General features: G+C 39.2%; 1 protein-coding gene across 1 annotated transcript in view; it reads left to right on the top strand.

Moving 5' to 3' along the window:
- The window catches only part of fam222aa (family with sequence similarity 222 member Aa), a 262,440-nt gene that overhangs the window by 12,059 nt on the left and 235,199 nt on the right, over positions 1-15,182 (top strand). Inside the window, exons 2-3 of the mRNA XM_080208106.1 lie at positions 9,811-9,961; positions 11,696-11,818. Of these exons, the coding sequence (XP_080064232.1) occupies positions 9,811-9,961; positions 11,696-11,818 (274 nt within the window). The remainder of the gene's footprint in view (positions 1-9,810; positions 9,962-11,695; positions 11,819-15,182) is intronic.

Genomic DNA, 15,182 nt, shown 5'->3' on the forward strand with positions numbered 1-15,182 from the left:
CTGTTTCTCGTATACAAGACATCCCTGGGCAATTTCCCACACTGCTATGTAGATGCCAGATTTGTAGCTGTATTGGAACAGCTTGACAAGGGACATGGCAAACTCTGGAGCACGAGGCTTCAGTATTATTGCCAGAATATTGTCAGGACCCATAGTCTTTGCAGTATCCAGTGCTGTCAGTTGTTTCTTGATATCACGTGGAGTGAATCGAACTGACCGAAGGCTGACGTGTGATGAAGGAGCCTCTGGAAATATGGTTCCAGTTCCAAAGCCAATTGGATCCATCAGAATCTCTGTTGACCTAATGCAATTAAGCAAGGCGATAGAACAGCAAATATATCTAGTGACATCTGTAGATGAGAACCTAGGCAGACTCAAGAAGAGTACAATCTTTACCAAGCTCAACGTAAAGAGTGGACTCTGGTAGTCACTGCTGGATCAGGAGTCAGAACTTCTAACCACCTTCATAACCACCCTTTGGATGTTACCATCACCTTTTGGCATCACCTCACAAAGGAGATTTTCTAAAGGACGATGTCCAATTTAGTAGACGATGTGGAAAACACCATATGCCATATGAGCCATCGATTAGAACACTGTCTAACAATGGAAGAATATGATAAAAGAGCAGGTAACTATTAAAAGCACTGCTAGTGGCTGGATTAATACCTAATGGGGAATATGAATTTTCAAAGTCCACAATAAAATTTTTAAGCCACGTTATCCTGGAAACAGGAATCACCGTCGATCCACTGAGGACAAAAGACATAAGAGAATTTGCACCACCAGGAATCTGACCGTACTCCAATGGTTTATAGATATGGTGAACCAACTGGGAAAATTCCTATTCCATCTAGTTCCAGTAATCAAATCTTTAAGACAACTTTTGAGACAAGATCATACGTAGTGCTGAATGGAGTATCAACAGCAATATTTGAGTGAATTAAAAGGATGTTGATATTTTCAGAGATCCAAGTTGCTGTGATCTTAAACTTCCAAATATTGTAGTGGCAGATGTGTCAGCAACAATATGACTGGGAAAAGTCGTGTTCCTGATCTAGAGTAATGGGACAAAAAGACCTGCCTATAATGCATCAAGGTCCTTAACTGAAACCAAACAGCACCACACTGTAATAGAGAAAGAAGTCCTCGCAACAACATGGACAGGTGAAAGAATTTCTGACTACATCTTTGGCCTACAATTCAAGATTGAAACTGATCACAAATTTCTAGTAATTGAATATGAAGGAAATTGCAAAGATGTCCCCCAAATCCAGAGATTCGGATTGAGGCTGATTTAATAGGGAAAATATCAAATTGCTGCTGACACTCCATCATAGATACCAATTAACTAGAACAAGAAGATAAAAAAAATTGTTGAGGAAGACAAGGCCTTCACCACCGCAACCACTCAATTTTACCAACAATAGTGAATTTTGGAAGGCACATTCCCCATCTCAAATGCGAGATGGGGAATGTGTGCAGATTCACACGTATTGATGAATGGATGAATATGTTCCCAGTAACACTGTCCTGAGGCAGTCCTTTGAATAACATCTCCACGTCATTGATGACTTCTTGGACTACGATCCGTTGTTGGTCCCAGAAGCAGGCCAAAAGATTTACCGTGGATCTCTTGGCACTGCCAAGTATCTGGCAAGGCACAACTGTCCTTATGATGGCCAGATATCTCTCACTCTACCAAAGGCATGCTCTCTAACTGCATTACCTGCAGTATTCACTGACAGGAGCAGCAAGAGCCATACTGCTCTCCTTTTTCCCATCCAGATCATGGTGTGGACTTATTTAAATTCAAAGGGAAAGTATTTCTCATCATTGTAGATTATTATTCCCACTGCACTGATGTGCAAGAGCTACATGAGCTCACCTCTGAAGCCATTATAACCTTTCTGAAAAGGATGTTTTTCACACATGGCATTCTGAACATTGTCATCTTTAACAATGGGTCACAATTCAGCAATGAGAGTTTCCAATCCTCTGCAGCATCATATGGATTTGTCCACTTTACAAGCAGAAACTTTACAACCTCAAAAAAACACTACACATTCAAGGAGATTGGTGACATCACCATAAAGATTATCCCTGTAAAAATAAGTGGCTGAGCACATAGCATTTAAAGATCAAGATTTGCAAGAGAGATAGAATAACACTAATAGGTAGTGAGCATGTGTATAAGGAGCTATGTAATAATAATATCACTCAGGAGAGAGAGAGAAGAATTTGGGAGATGAGCAGTAGCTATGTTATCTAGTACATAGTTGAATATATTAATAAAGGTTACTATGGAAAAAGATCTTTGCCTCCAGATCTTGCTGAGAGTACCCACATCTTCCAAAATGATCCAACATTTTTATTTTATTTATTAATGTCACAAGTGGACTGACATTAACACTGTAATGTAGTTACTGTGAAAATCCTGAGTCGCCACACTCTGGCACCTGTTCGGGTACACTGACGGAGAATTTGGCACGGCCAATGCACCCAACCAGCATGTCATTCAGACTGTGAGAGGAAACCAGAGCAATCTGAGGAAACCCTCAAAGGGAGAATGTGCACACTCTGCACAGATAGTGATCCAAGCTGCGAATTGAACCCAGGTCCCTGGTGCTGTAAGGTAGCAATGCTAACCATTGTGCCCCCATGCCACCCCACAGAGTAAGAGGCTGAAGTAATAGAGGATAAAGCAATAATTTATGGATTGCTTTCTGAGCTATTTGCCACTGATGTTGGGAAACCTTGCAGTGCTATTTTCCACATCTGTGTGGACATTTTCCACCTCCGTTTTCTTTTAAGAGCACTAGAGGTCTAGTTGTAGTGAATACAAGTGCTGAATATGATTACTGCAGTCTCAGTGAAACAGTTTACATGGCCTATAGCAGTCATTAATGAGTCAACAATTCTGAATATTTCAACAGCCTTTAAGGGTTGTGTTTCATGTCAATGCGGTACAATTTCAGGATTAAACCCACTTCCCCAACACAGAAGGACTAGTGACTATGACTTCTATATATGTCTTTGTGTCTATTTAAATATTTTGTTTTCATAGAATCACAGAAATTTTGGTGCAGAGGTTCCTTTCAGCCTATCCTACCTGTGCCAATACTAGCTCCCATTAAAACTAACTTCTATGCCCCTAGTTTTCATATTATTTTCTGAATCATTGAAAAATCTTCTTACGTGTGTACCCAACACATTTTTTAAATGTGATTTATTCATGTACAATAGCTATTTGTGGAAATATATGCCATGATCTAATAACTCTTTGCAAAAAAAAATCACTCTAGGCTCCCTCTATTTTTTCTCCTCGTACTAATTTTACACTTATGCCCCCGTATTACTAAATCAATGACCAGTTGATATCACGGTTTACTGTTTGCCCTCTCAAATTCTTTCAATGTTTTGAACACTGTTAGATCTTTACTTGGGCCAATTAATGCAGCCATAGCATTTCAAGTCTGCCATTATAAAGATGTCCTCTTACCCCAGTATCACCCTAATTAATCTATGCTTTCACTTTGTCCATGGCCCCAGTATCTTTTCTATTTACAATTAATGAATTTTGTGATCTCAGGTGAGGAATGTTAAGCTGTGAAATGGAACATGGTTTCCTTTGGCACCCAGCCGTAGCAACCACCATTCCCAGTTTATGTATGACACAGTTTAGATGTAAATTATAACTCCTTTTGCACTGTCCCAATAATGTGCACTCAATTTCAGAAGTGCATTCCCTGCTCCCTTCATGGCTCAAAGAGTTTACATCGGGATTAGATAAGCCATATGGGCCAAGAAGGTTGCAGGTTTTAAAAATGGTTCGTGCTGAGTTAACTGACTTATCTCAGCAGGGGCAGCAGTTGGAAAAGTGTAATGAGACATGCCCGCCCACTCTGACCCATCCCCCTCTTTAATCTTTACAGAACTATAATACTACAGGGCAAATGCCACATCACTGTGGTTAATAATCTAAAGTACAGAAAAAGGAAAGATTATTTGTTTCATCAAGTCTGTCTCTTCTACAAGTAGTGTAAAACTTACCTTCCAGAAATCCAGTAAAGTACAATCCCACTAACAAGTACAAATCTTCAAGAGGAGAGTGAAGAAAATAGGCAACAAAAAAAATCAGCTTCCCTTTTCTCCAATTTGATATCTGCATTACCCACACCAGCCTGATTACGACTCTGAGTGAGATAGTCGGTTTCTGCTGAACGAATTTGTTCTGTGAAACTGTGTCAAGTCAATAAGACTTGGATTGAGAATTGTACTCACTTTGAAATGAGGAAGAGTTTCATTTGATCAGCCTGGACTGGGAAGAACACTACTCCCCAAGATCTTAGAGGAGATTGGTTAGTGTATTTATCTTATTGTACTGTCTAGTTCTCAACAAAATTATATGCAACTACCTCCTGGGGTGCTCTTCAAAAATTCACTAACATAATATAGAAGAAATTGTATGCTTGTAAAAGGGAAATAGACTTCATATAACAAATGGCCTTTATTTCATCTCTTCTAATGTTTGTAAGTGCTGTGGAATTTTCCCCTTTACAACTTGTCCTGTAGAGATTGGCAGCCAAATCAAGACCAGAAACTGTTAGCCTCCAATTATAGAAACTGGTGAAATTTTCATTAATTTCTGGCAGGACAAAGGAAGATAAATTTAATTACATTGAATATTGACTTTTTCTGAAAAAAGGTTAAGGCTCATGGCATTAATTGATAACAAGGTAGCTGCATTGAAAATTGAACAGGAAACAGGTGATGATAAATGAAAGCGCCACAGTCTGGAGGTGTGACTAGTTAGGTTCTTCAGGATTCTCTCCATTTGTACTATTTATAAATGTCGTGGAGGAGAGCATTTCTTGTATAGCTAGATGCCAAAAATATTCTAAAAAGCCATAAAACATGCATTTCCTTCAAATTTCATATTGTATTTTCTGTATGACATTAAGAAAACGAAAGAGTGAAGATGCAAAGACAATTATTCAACACAGGTTCTACAATATCTGCATCCTCCAAATTATTTTACCAAAGGGAAATACAGGATTGTGACTCACAGCCCGAACAACAATTAAACTCCAACCTTACTTAGTGTTTATCCAACAGCAATTAGACTTGGTGGTCTTAAGAGAATACAGATTTACTTTAGGAGCAGAAAAAGCCTTTGATTCATTGGTAGAATCACTTCAAGTGATTTTGCTGGTAGAGTCAAAATTGTCACACGACAAAAATCATTGCAAAACAATCTCAACTGTTTGTTGTTTTTCAACTAGAAGCTGAAATAGACAAGCACATTTCAATGTATAAAGCTTCTTGATCAGCAACAGTTTAAGTCTTATGCCAGTCAGTGATCTTATCCTATGGTTACTACTAAAGGTTATCGGGAATAGGTGGAAGGCCTACTCCTCCTAATTAGCATCATTGTGTTACAAATTGCAACTAGACCTTCTGGCTTTAAAAGAACAGGTTAGCTTGAGCACATTCTACTTTATTAATAGAATTCTTATACTTTGTATAACATTCTTGTCTTTATATTGAAAAGCTTGCTGATGACACAGCTATGTAGCCAGGTGACAAATATAGGTTAGCCAATTAGTATGCAAGAATATTTGAACCAATTTAGTAAGGAGTGGCACATAGAATTTAACCTACTTGCGGTCACCATGACCTGGACTCAATTTTCAGTCATATACTGTGATACTCAAATATGCCTACCTATTACAGTTGTTAAAATTACAGAAGTAATTTTATCAATGTTCATAAACCACAAAATAAAACATTTAGAAAACAATTTAAAAATAGTGTAATTTATTTTCCTAATTGTACTTCCTTTGTCTTCCTGTACACTATCTTTTTATTCCATTCTCTTTTTATTTCTTTTCCCGACTCCCAAATAACAGATAATCAAAACTTTAAAAAAGGATCTGACAGGAAAAAGCTGCACTTTGATTTTATTTTTGATGAATATATTATGTCTCCTTTTTTATTTGCATCCTGAAAAATACTCTCCATTTTATATTCTATTAGGAATGTAGCAATAATCTGAGCAAAGGAACAGATAGTGTGAGATTGAAAACTGAAGAACTGCTCTAGGGTTTCAGTTCATGTTCACTCCATTATTTAAAAATGTATCAATGGCAGAGATAAAAGAAAATGAAAGAGCTGGAATTTTCAAACAAAATAGAAAGTGCTGAAAATGGCCAGTGGCCTAGTTAATGCTGCCCTTTCCTCTCCACCACCACCGATTCCCCCACCCCTCCCCCAAACAAAAGAGTTAGGTAGGATCCTTTATCAGACCATTTCTAATGAAATAGCCCATTCAAAATACTAACCTATGTTCCTAATACAAATTATGCTGAATCTACTACAAAAGTGTGCCAAATTGGAACTTAAGTAACTGGGTAAAGACTTAAGTAAAGCCAATGAAAGTAATAGCTTGCTGAAACGTCTGAAATAATTCATAGTTTGTGTACACAGTAAGTGGCAAATAGGCAGCTCACATCACAACTACAACTCTTCAAAGGATAAAGGGGCAAATGTCAGTCATGTTTGAAGTAACAGAGGCCATCATCTTCATATGTTAGTGTGCTGGATAGATGTAAGATCTTGCTGGTAGTGTACTCCAAAAAGTGAGGAATATAATATGACCAGATATTTGAGCTACCCACCCTACATCCCCACTCAAGATAGTCCTGACACTAACAGGTGAAAGTCTGAGAATATTTTGAACCAAAAAAAAGTGTTAGTTGCTTTGGTGTTTTGTTCAGCAAAACAAACAATTTGGATGGGTTTCTGGTCAGGAATCAGACTAAAGGATATGATGAAAAGCTGGATTTGTGGAGTTGATTTATTAAAACTGAATGAATCTTTTGGCCTAAAGCTTTTGGTGCTTGCTTGGCCATACTGAACTGCCCATTCTTCCCTTTAAGTTAATATGGTACTACAATTGGTGAGCAGAATTTGTTACTTAAGCATGACAAATTGACAATTTTAGTTTTTCCTCCTCTATTCTCCTCTTCAGCTGCTTGTGAGAGATTATTGATTTCTTTTTGCAGTATTTCATTGAGTCGCTTGATACATGAGTGTCTAATATATCTCTGAAATCTAGGATAGTTTATCTTCAAACCACTGGCTCTAAAAAGCATGAAAATTACTCAACTGAAGCCAAGAATCCCAGTGGCAGTCATGAGGTTTACACTTGGTGCAAGGATGACACCAATTCAAATAGCATTATCATTGTGCACATTGCATCACAACATTGTGCATTGGTTGAGTTAAAGAAACATTGCCGTACTTCCTGATGCTTCAGTTGCAATATTCACTGCCCAGTGAGATGTACAAACAACGGCGGTCCCAAGTTCAATTCCCAGACAATATGACTTAATTCTGAAAGCAAACACAAGCATAAAGTGTGTTATAAACTTGAACCGACAGCCTACAAGTAAGACAACTGAATATAGAATTGGAAAGGGACAAATTAGGGCAGGCCTTTACATTTTGTAATATATAGTAAAAATGAGAAAGGAATAATTGGCAATCTGGTTGTGCAAGGCCCTTTGGGGACCATAATATAAGAGTGTAACGAAGCACTTTCACCGATTTCATTAGAAACACAAAAGGTATTTATTATGAAAACAGGAGCCTCATGGCTGTAGGTAGCCCCCAAAATGTCATTATCTAGGAGAACACTATTCACTGGAATGATTCCACACAGGCCATGTGACCCTTTTCCCACTGTGCTGCCCTTAAAGGGACAATCAAGATGGAGAGTGATGTAGTTGATTCTGAGACAAGGGTCTTGAATCTAACTGAAGGAAACTACAATGGTATGCGGCACAGGTTGGCTATGATGGAGTGGGGACCTCTCCTTAAAGGGATGACAATGGATAGGTAATGGCAAACATTTAAAGAGTGGGTGAACTACAACAATTGTCTATTCCTGTCTGATGCAACAATAAAACAGGAAAAGTGGCCAAACCACAGTTTACAAAGGAAATCAGAGATATATAACATAACAAATAACATGCCAGAAATGTTGGGGAACACAGGGTTTAGTGCGCTGGAGGAACCAAAGGAAATCAATCTTATTGGGAAATGGTGATGGTAAGTCCCAGGGTCTTGATAACCTACATTTCACAGTACTTAAGGAAGTGGCCTTAGAAATAATGGACACACGTGCTCATCTTCCAAGATGCTATGGCTTCTGGAACAGTTTGTACCCAACCATTTAAAAAGTGAGGTAGAGAGAAAATAGGGAATTATAGACCAGTCATCCTGACGTTGGTAGTGGCATAAATGCTAGTGGAATCCACTATAAAAGATTAAATAGCAGAGGATTGGAAAACAGTAGCCAGATTGAACAAAGTCAGCATGGATTTACAAAAGGGAAATCATGCTTGACAAATCTACTGGAATTCTTTGAAGATATAACAAGCAGAGTTGATAAGGGGGAGCCAGTGATATGTTTTGTTTGGACTTTCAGAAGGCTTTTGCGAAGGTCCCATGTAAGAGATTAGTGTGTAAAATTAAAGCACATGGGATTGTGAGTAGTGTATTGAAATGGATAGAAAACTAGTTGACAAACAGGAAACAGAGAGTAGGAATAAACAGATCTTTTTCCAAGTGGCGGGCAGTGACTAATGGGGTACTAATGGATCAGTGCTGGGACCCTAGCTATCCACAATGTATATTAATGATTTAGGTGAAGGAACAAAATGTCATATCTCCAAAAACTTGATGGAGAGTGAGCTGGGAAGAGGATGTAGAGATGCTTCAGTGTGATTTGGAATAGTTGAGTGAGTGGGCAACTGTATGGCAGAAGCAGCATGATGTGGATAAATGTGTGGTTATCCATTTTGGTAGCAAAAACAGTAAGGCAGATAATTATCTGAATGGCTGTAGATTGAGAGAGGGGAATGTGCTACAAGACACATGGATGTTGTTCTACAGTTGCTGAAAATAAACATACAAGTGGAGCAAATGGTGAAGAAGGCAAATGGTATGTCGGCAAAAGGTTTCAAATACAGGAGTAGGGATGTCTTGCTGTAGGGCCTTGGTGAGACCACCCTAGCAAAAAGTGTGCAGTTTTGGTCTCCTTACCTGAGGAAGAATGTTCTTCTGGAGGGAGTGCAGCAAAGGTTTACCTGGGTGATTCCTGGGATGGTGGGACTGGCGTATGAGGAATATTTGAGGCAGTTAGGATTATATGCTATAGTATATAGTAGAATAAAGAAGGATCTCATAGAACTTTCTAACAGAACTAGACATGGTAGATGGAGGAAGGATGTTCCTGATGGCAGAGGAGTCAGGAACCAGGGGTCACAGTTTGAGGATGCAGGGTAGACTATTTAGGACTGAAATAAGGAATAATTCCTTCACCCAGAGAGTAATGCGCTTGCGGAATTCTCTACCACAGAAAGAAGTTGAGCCAAAACATTGTCTGTTTTCAAGAAGGGGTTAGATATAGCTCTTGGGGCTTAAGGAGTCAAATGATATGGAGAGAAAGTGGTAACAGATGACCAAGTTGTATGATCAGCCATTATCATAATGAATAGCAGAGCAGGCTCAAAGAGCTGAATGGTCTACTCCTTTTCCTATTTCCTACGTTTAGAAATCTTTTCCAGTAGAGAATTTTACACACTTTACTATGCTCCTCATGCAACAACATAATCCCTCAAGAAGTACAAGAGGTCATCAAGCATTCTTTAATAATGACCTGTATGGTATACAGTTAATTTGGTCCTTTATATGTTATATAATTTTAACATTAAAAAATTGAGCATTTTATATTATTTCCAGGTGTTTATTCCCATCGATTGTGGTCACTCTGCATGGGCTAGACCCAGAAAAGTCATACACACTTATGGTGGATATGGAGTCGAGCAGTGACCAGCGCTACACCTACACACAGGAGCGAGGTTGGTGTCCATCTGCTCCAGCCCGACAGCAGGTGAGATACAACACTTGGCACTCCTTTGAAACAAATAGCTATATATAATTCAGTGACCAGATTATCAAAATCATCAAATTTCTTTGGTACTGATTAATGTGGAAGCTGATCAGTTCGAATACATAGATTGAGGAGTGCATAAGAAGTCCATTTTAAGAAGATAATACATTTCCTGAAATTTAAAATAGGAGTTTTAAATAGTTTAAAATAGGAGTGTATGATTAGAGATGGCAGGAATCTATTCACAGAGTAGTCTGGATTAGACTACCTGAAAGTAGGTATGGCTTTAATGCTGTCCTTCAAAAGATAATTTAACAGTTTTCTAACTGAGGGAAATATTCCTGGTTATAGGGACAAGATTGTTGGTATAAGGTTATTCCCCTTATTTTTGTCCCTGCCAGATTAGTGGTTGGTCAATGCTGTGCATATCTGAATGGGGCAGCTTGGGAGGCCATCTGAGTCTATACATGCCCATTTCATTCAAGTATCAGATCAGAAACCCAAGGTATATTATGAAGTTAGACTAGACCCCAAACATTTGCTACTTCGACATTAATTTGAGGATAAGGCATTTCACTCCAGATGTGATTCTGTTGATACACTAGTAAGCTTTTATCAAAACAAACTTTATTTAACAATACATTTAACTCATAAAAAAAGGAATTAGCTTAACTTTTACCAATTGAGCAATACTTAAACATGACAAGATACATAGGAATTGTATTCAAGCAATATTCCTCTTATAGACTTAAACTGCTCCGCAAAATCAAGACACACATGCATGCACTTGGGCTGCCAACCCTCAGATCTCTAGAACACTTCTAAAGAGAGATACAGAGAGAGGAAGATCTATTTCTCCCAGCAGGTCCCAGGCAGCAACCTCTAGGGAGAGAGAAACAAAACAGCAGCCTCTAAAAAGAATAAGACAGAGACATGTCTTGTTTCTTTCAGAACCCAGCAGTAACTGCCTGCTTTCCCATGTAAGCTTAGCTTCTCCCCTTGAACATATGACTGTCTGTGTCAATCAACCTAATCAAAACCCTATTCTGAAACTCCAGAACCACAAATAACAAAAAAAACATTAACTCAACAACACAAACACATCCCTAGCTAAAATCTATTTTAGCCTGCATTCTCAGCATATGAGCTGCCTGGTGCCCAGACAAATTGGCACCATGTAAAACAGAACTGAATTTTAAACATATCCCTTATAAGAAACACAATATAATTATATTTCTTAAAGGCACAGTATCATCAAGCATGTATCCAACCTAACCCATATACTCAACTATAGCAAGCCAAAGTGAATTGGCAGTGACTTGACTAGGTGGGATTTGGAAGTGGGTCACAGCAGTAATAGCACATTGAAACTAAGATTGGAGTTACTATACATATGGGAGAAGCTCAGGTCATGTATTTACGTTCTTAATCAAGCATTGCAAAAAACATAAAGGTCTAACTAATGCGACTGTCAATTCATGAGTATCCTGTTAACAAGTGGAAATCAGTTAAGTAACTTGTTTAAGAGCTGAAATGCCATGCCATAACCACCTTAAGCACTGAAACAGAACAAAACGGGTTAGTGCCATACTGGAGGTAAATCAAAAATGACTGAACAATCATGCACGTGAACATAAATAACATACTAAGGCAAACTGGTTGAATTGCTTTTTTCTATTCTTAAGTCCTTATGTTTCTGAACCATTTGTGTTTCCTTCTTTGAAAATTGTACAGCAATCAAGTGGAGTGTATATCCATTCAGATACACCAGCCCTTGGAGCTGAGTTGAATAAGAAGCCCGTATCTTTCAAATTGCTCAAAATCTGCACAACAAATGGGATTGGAAACAAAGGCATGGTGAGTCTGTATTTGTAAAAAAAAAATTCCAAGGCGAGGGTTGTTTGGGGCATTTATATTTGATCTTTGTTTGATCTTTGTCTCTCCTTTCTCCTGAAAGTGCTGATTACATTTGAACAGTAGTTCTACAGCTGCTATCAATCACAGCCATGAAACCGTTGTCAAATGTTTAAGTTACATCAGTAACTTAAAAACTGGTGGACTGTTTGTCCCTGAAGAGCACTGCAACCAAATCATATCCTACCCTTATTTGATATCCATCCAGGTGGACTTTTCAAGAACTTATTTGATTATGATGAGGAATAGGAACCTTGGATTACTGGAGTTGTTCTTACTGTTGCCTTGGCTGCAATCAGATAATTCAGCATCCTATACCAGCATTTAGTAGACATGCAACCAGAAATTTGCCTTACTGTATTGCTCAGTACCACAGAGCCATCAAAAGGAAAATATAGGTGTGGAATTCAGGAAGTAGGACTGAGAGGAACTTGCACAGTTTGAAATAACAAATGGGAAGGTATTGGAGGCTCTAACGGACTTAAAAATGGATAAATCCCCTTGCATAGATGAATTGCATCCCAGACTGCTGTGGGAGGAGAGGCAGGAAATTGCAAGCGCTCTGACACAAATTTTTAATTCCTCTCTATCCACGGAAGAAGTGCCAGAGAACTGGATGATGGCTAACGTGGTTCCACTTTTCAAGAAAGATAGTATAGATGAACCAAGAAGTTACAGACTGGTGAGGCTCACGTAAGTGGTAGGGAAACTGTTGGAGAAAATTCTGAAGGGGAGAATTAATGTTCATTTGGAAAGGCATGGGTTGCTTAGGGGTAGTCAGCATGGCTTTGTCAGAGGGAGGTCATGCCTAACAAATTTGTTAGAATTTTTCAAAAAAGTAACCCTGTGTGTGGATGAGTGAAGTTCCATTGATGTAGTTTATATGGATTTTAGCAAAGCTTTTGACAAGGTCCCACATGGAGATTGATTGAGAAGGTTAAAACATATGGAATTCAGGGAACTTTGGTGAGAAACTGGCTTACAAACAGGACTTGGAAGAATAGTGGTAAAAGGTTGTTCCAGTGACTGGATGCTGGTGTCCAGTGGTGTACCACAAGGTTCAGAACTCAGAGCTTTATTGTTTGTTGTATACATAACGATAGAGATGAAAATGTGGGGGGTATGATGAGCAAGTTTGCAGATGACACCAAGATTGGTAGGGTGGTTAATAGTGAAGAAGATGATTGTAGGTTACAGGAAGATATTGATGGATTATCAGATGGGCAGAGCAGTGGCAGATGATATTTAACCATGATAAATGCAAGGTGATACATTTTAGAAGAAGAAACAAGACGAGGGAATATTTAATGGCAGGACACTGGGAAGTTCAGAGGAATCCTGGGGTAATTAATCACAGATCCGTGGAGGCAGCAGAGCAGGTGAATAGGATAATTAAAAAGACATATGGGATACTTGTTTTCATCAGTCGTGATATGGAGTATTAGAGCAAAGAGGTATTGTTAGAGTTGAACAGCGCATTGGTTAGGCTAAATCTCAAGTACTGTATATGGTTCTGGTCACATCACTGTAGGAAGGATGTTACAGCATGAGAGGGGATACAGAGGTGGTTCACCAGGATGTTGCCTGGGGTGGAGCATTTGGGCTATAAGGAGAGTCAAGATAGGCTTGGGTTGTTTTCTATAGTGCAGAGAAGGCTATGGGGGGACATGATTGAGGGTTATGGACAGGGTGAGTAGGGAGCAGCTATTCCCCTTGGTTGAGGGGTTAATCATGAGGGAGCATAGTTATAGTATGAGGGGCAGGAAATTCAGAGGGGATTTAAAAATCATCACTCAGAGGATTGTGGAAATCTGAAATGCATTGCCTGAGAAGGTAGTTGAGGTTGGAAAGCTTACAACCTTTAATAAATACTTGGATGAACACTTGAAACATCAAAACATTTCAGGATATGGGGCAAGTGCAGAGAGTTCACAGAGTCGGCTTCATGAATTCAACTTTTAAAAATGGCCATCCGCAGTTTGGACTTTTAGTTGGAGTGGTTGAGGTAGGCAACCTAGGAACAATTGCTGAGGTTGCCAGGCGCAGAGTAGGCTAAGTGTGAACTGGATGCAAGGTCCGCCTGTGTGTTTCACCATTCCTAAATACAAAAAAAACAAAAAAACCTCAAGCACTCCCTATGCCACATCTTTGCTGACCTCTCCCATCCGTCTAGCCCCTCGCACACCTGATGCCAACCCATGCATCCCTATGCCAGTTCATGCCCCATTACCCAACCTACTGCCCCCAAACCCCTCTGCTTGCTTGGTGACAAATTATGCTAGCCCATGCCCCAATCATCACTCTTCGCTCTTACTCCTTCTACATTTAGTATCATTGTACAGTTCCTCAGCAGCTTTTACACTTCCTGGACAGTTTTGACTGCTAGACAGTTCTTTGACAGAGGGACAGCTCTATAACAGTTCCCTGATTGATGGAGAATTCCTTGATATCTGGATAACTTCATTGACAGCTGGACAGCCCTTTAACATTTCTTTGACAGCCAGACAGTTTTTTAACAGTTGGACAATTCTTTAACAGTTCCTTGACAGCTGGACAGTTCCTTGACTATAGAACAGCTCCTTAACAGTTCCTTGAGAGCTGGATAATTCCCTGAAAGTTGGACATCTCTTAACAGTTCCATCATAGTTGGGGAGTTCTTTGACAGCTATATAGCTCTTTATCAGTTATTTGACATCTGGAAAGCTCCTTGACTGCTGGACAGCTCTTTAATAGTCCCTTAGTGGTTGAACATGTCTGTGACAGTTAGACAGCTCTTTAACAATTTCTTGGTAATTGGATATTTCTTTGTCAGCATGGCAGCTCTTTGACAACTGTACAGCTCTCTAACATTTCTTTGACAGCTGGACAACTCCTTGACTGCTGGAAAGCTCTTAAACAATTCCTGAGTGTCGGGTAGTTCTGTGACAGTTACACAGCTCTTTTACACTTCCTTTGTGGCTGGACAATTCTTTAACAGCCGGAGAGCTCTTTGACAGCTTGATAGTTCCAATGAGTTTGTGTCTAAAAAGTGATAATCATGTTTATTAGTAAAATTCCCAAAAATTGCTTCACCTCTCCCAAAGCCGACTGGGGCTGTTTCCAAAAGATTACCCTATCTCTCCAAACAAATTCATCAAGTCAGACCTCCTTTTACCTGTTCTAATCTACGCAATCCATGTTTCATGTTCCTGACCTTTCAAAATCCCACTGCAGTGGAGGCAGTTGGTGACTTAAGTGGCCAGCACCCTTTGCAAATCTGTGAATTGCACCAATGCAAACACTGGACTAATTCCAGCCCCAGCTCTGT

This window comes from Carcharhinus amblyrhynchos, chromosome 20, assembly GCF_965287045.1.
Source record: "Carcharhinus amblyrhynchos chromosome 20, sCarAmb.v2.hapA, whole genome shotgun sequence".
NCBI lineage: Eukaryota > Metazoa > Chordata > Chondrichthyes > Carcharhiniformes > Carcharhinidae > Carcharhinus > Carcharhinus amblyrhynchos.